Raw genomic sequence first — 1,354 nt, 5'->3', positions numbered from 1 at the left:
TACGTATGCAATGTATGTGTGAGTCTGCCTTAATTGACCTAAATATATATAAAAAAAAAGCAAAATCTTTTTAAGTAATTTGTAGATTCAACTTTACAAGCTTTATGGTTCTTTACCCCTGCCTTAACCTTAAACAGAACTTTGCACCAGTCTGTCATAAAAGCAGGACAATCTGAACTGTGGTTCCACCTTCCATGACTATTTATATCCACCTATCCCCTCCCCTCTTCTCCTCACAAACATTCCCTTATTATCCCTCATTTCCCAACTTCCTCTTTTCCATTCACTCCTTGTTCCCACCACAAACAATTCTTTCTTTTTGCTGTTCTTTTTCCAATCAAACAAAACCTGCTCCACTCAAGAAGAAAATAGAAACAGGGATATGGCCTTTAATATGCTATTAATGGTAAGCTTTCTCCTTCTCTTCTCTACTGCCATTTGTTATGGGCAGGGAGGAGGTTGGACCAATGCTCATGCGACCTTCTATGGAGGAAGTGATGCTTCTGGCACTATGGGTATGTTTCTCTTCTCTCACTCTATGCATGTATAGGAAGGTGTGTTAGTGGAGAGATTATTCTGTGCGGAATCCGGACGCGCCACGTCTGGTGGCGTGGAGCGTCACCAGACGTGGTGCGTCCGGATTCGCCTCCGGACGCGTTCGAATGCCACATATAATAAATTTTCGTGTTAGTACGTGTATTTTTGTTATTCATTGTTATGTACAAATTATTTTATGCATATCAACATACATAAGATAATGCACCCATATGTATTTTCATGTATAGTAAAATTCACATTCACACACACCCTTAAGCACTTTCCTGAACATCATAGCGTAAGAAAATATTAAACAATAATATCAAAATAAAAGCAGGTTTCTTCTCTTCTGACTTTGCTATTTGTGTATAGGTGGAGCTTGTGGGTATGGGAATCTGTACAGTCAGGGATATGGGACTAACACTGCAGCTCTTAGCACTGCTCTTTTCAACAATGGGCTGAGCTGTGGATCTTGTTATGAGATTATGTGCGTTAATGACAGGCAATGGTGCCTTCCTGGTTCCATTGTGGTCACTGCAACCAATTTCTGCCCACCAAATAATGCTCTTCCAAACAATGCAGGAGGGTGGTGTAATCCTCCCCAACAGCATTTTGATCTCTCTCAACCTGTTTTTCAGCGCATTGCTCTCTATAGGGCTGGAATTGTTCCTGTTTCTTACAGAAGGTAACTCTCTTTTTCAACACTCTCAATAACATCAGCGGTGAATTTTTCAAATAAGAGAAGACCAAAGAGTTTTTCTGAATTTTAGAGGATGCAAAACTTCTATATAAGAATTTAAGAGTAAAAAAGTGAGGT

The 1,354-nt window shown here is 39.7% G+C and overlaps 1 protein-coding gene across 1 annotated transcript; it reads left to right on the top strand.

Annotated features, from left to right (window-relative positions):
- The first annotated feature begins 251 nt into the window (after positions 1 to 251).
- LOC110102792 (expansin-A1) lies at positions 252 to 1,279 on the top strand. The gene is made up of 2 exons (XM_020831272.2): positions 252 to 515; positions 910 to 1,279. Exons 1-2 carry the CDS (start codon positions 383 to 385, stop codon positions 1,224 to 1,226), a joined length of 450 nt encoding a protein of 149 aa, XP_020686931.1. The 5' UTR covers positions 252 to 382; the 3' UTR covers positions 1,227 to 1,279.
- Positions 1,280 to 1,354: the final 75 nt, after the last annotated feature.

The sequence above is a fragment of the Dendrobium catenatum genome, unplaced genomic scaffold, assembly GCF_001605985.2.
Source record: "Dendrobium catenatum unplaced genomic scaffold, ASM160598v2 original_scaffold_6197, whole genome shotgun sequence".
NCBI lineage: Eukaryota > Viridiplantae > Streptophyta > Magnoliopsida > Asparagales > Orchidaceae > Dendrobium > Dendrobium catenatum.
Note: the sequence above shows the minus strand (reverse complement) of the source record. Positions and strands in the feature narration are given on the sequence as shown.

Excerpts from the sequence above, each read along its gene's own strand:
- LOC110102792 (XM_020831272.2), top strand. The coding sequence starts at position 383 with ATGGCCTTTAATATGCTATTAATGGTAAGCTTTCTCCTTCTCTTCTCT. Across the intron at positions 516-909 it reads TGATGCTTCTGGCACTATGG|GTGGAGCTTGTGGGTATGGG; the intron begins GTATGTTTCTCT and ends ATTTGTGTATAG.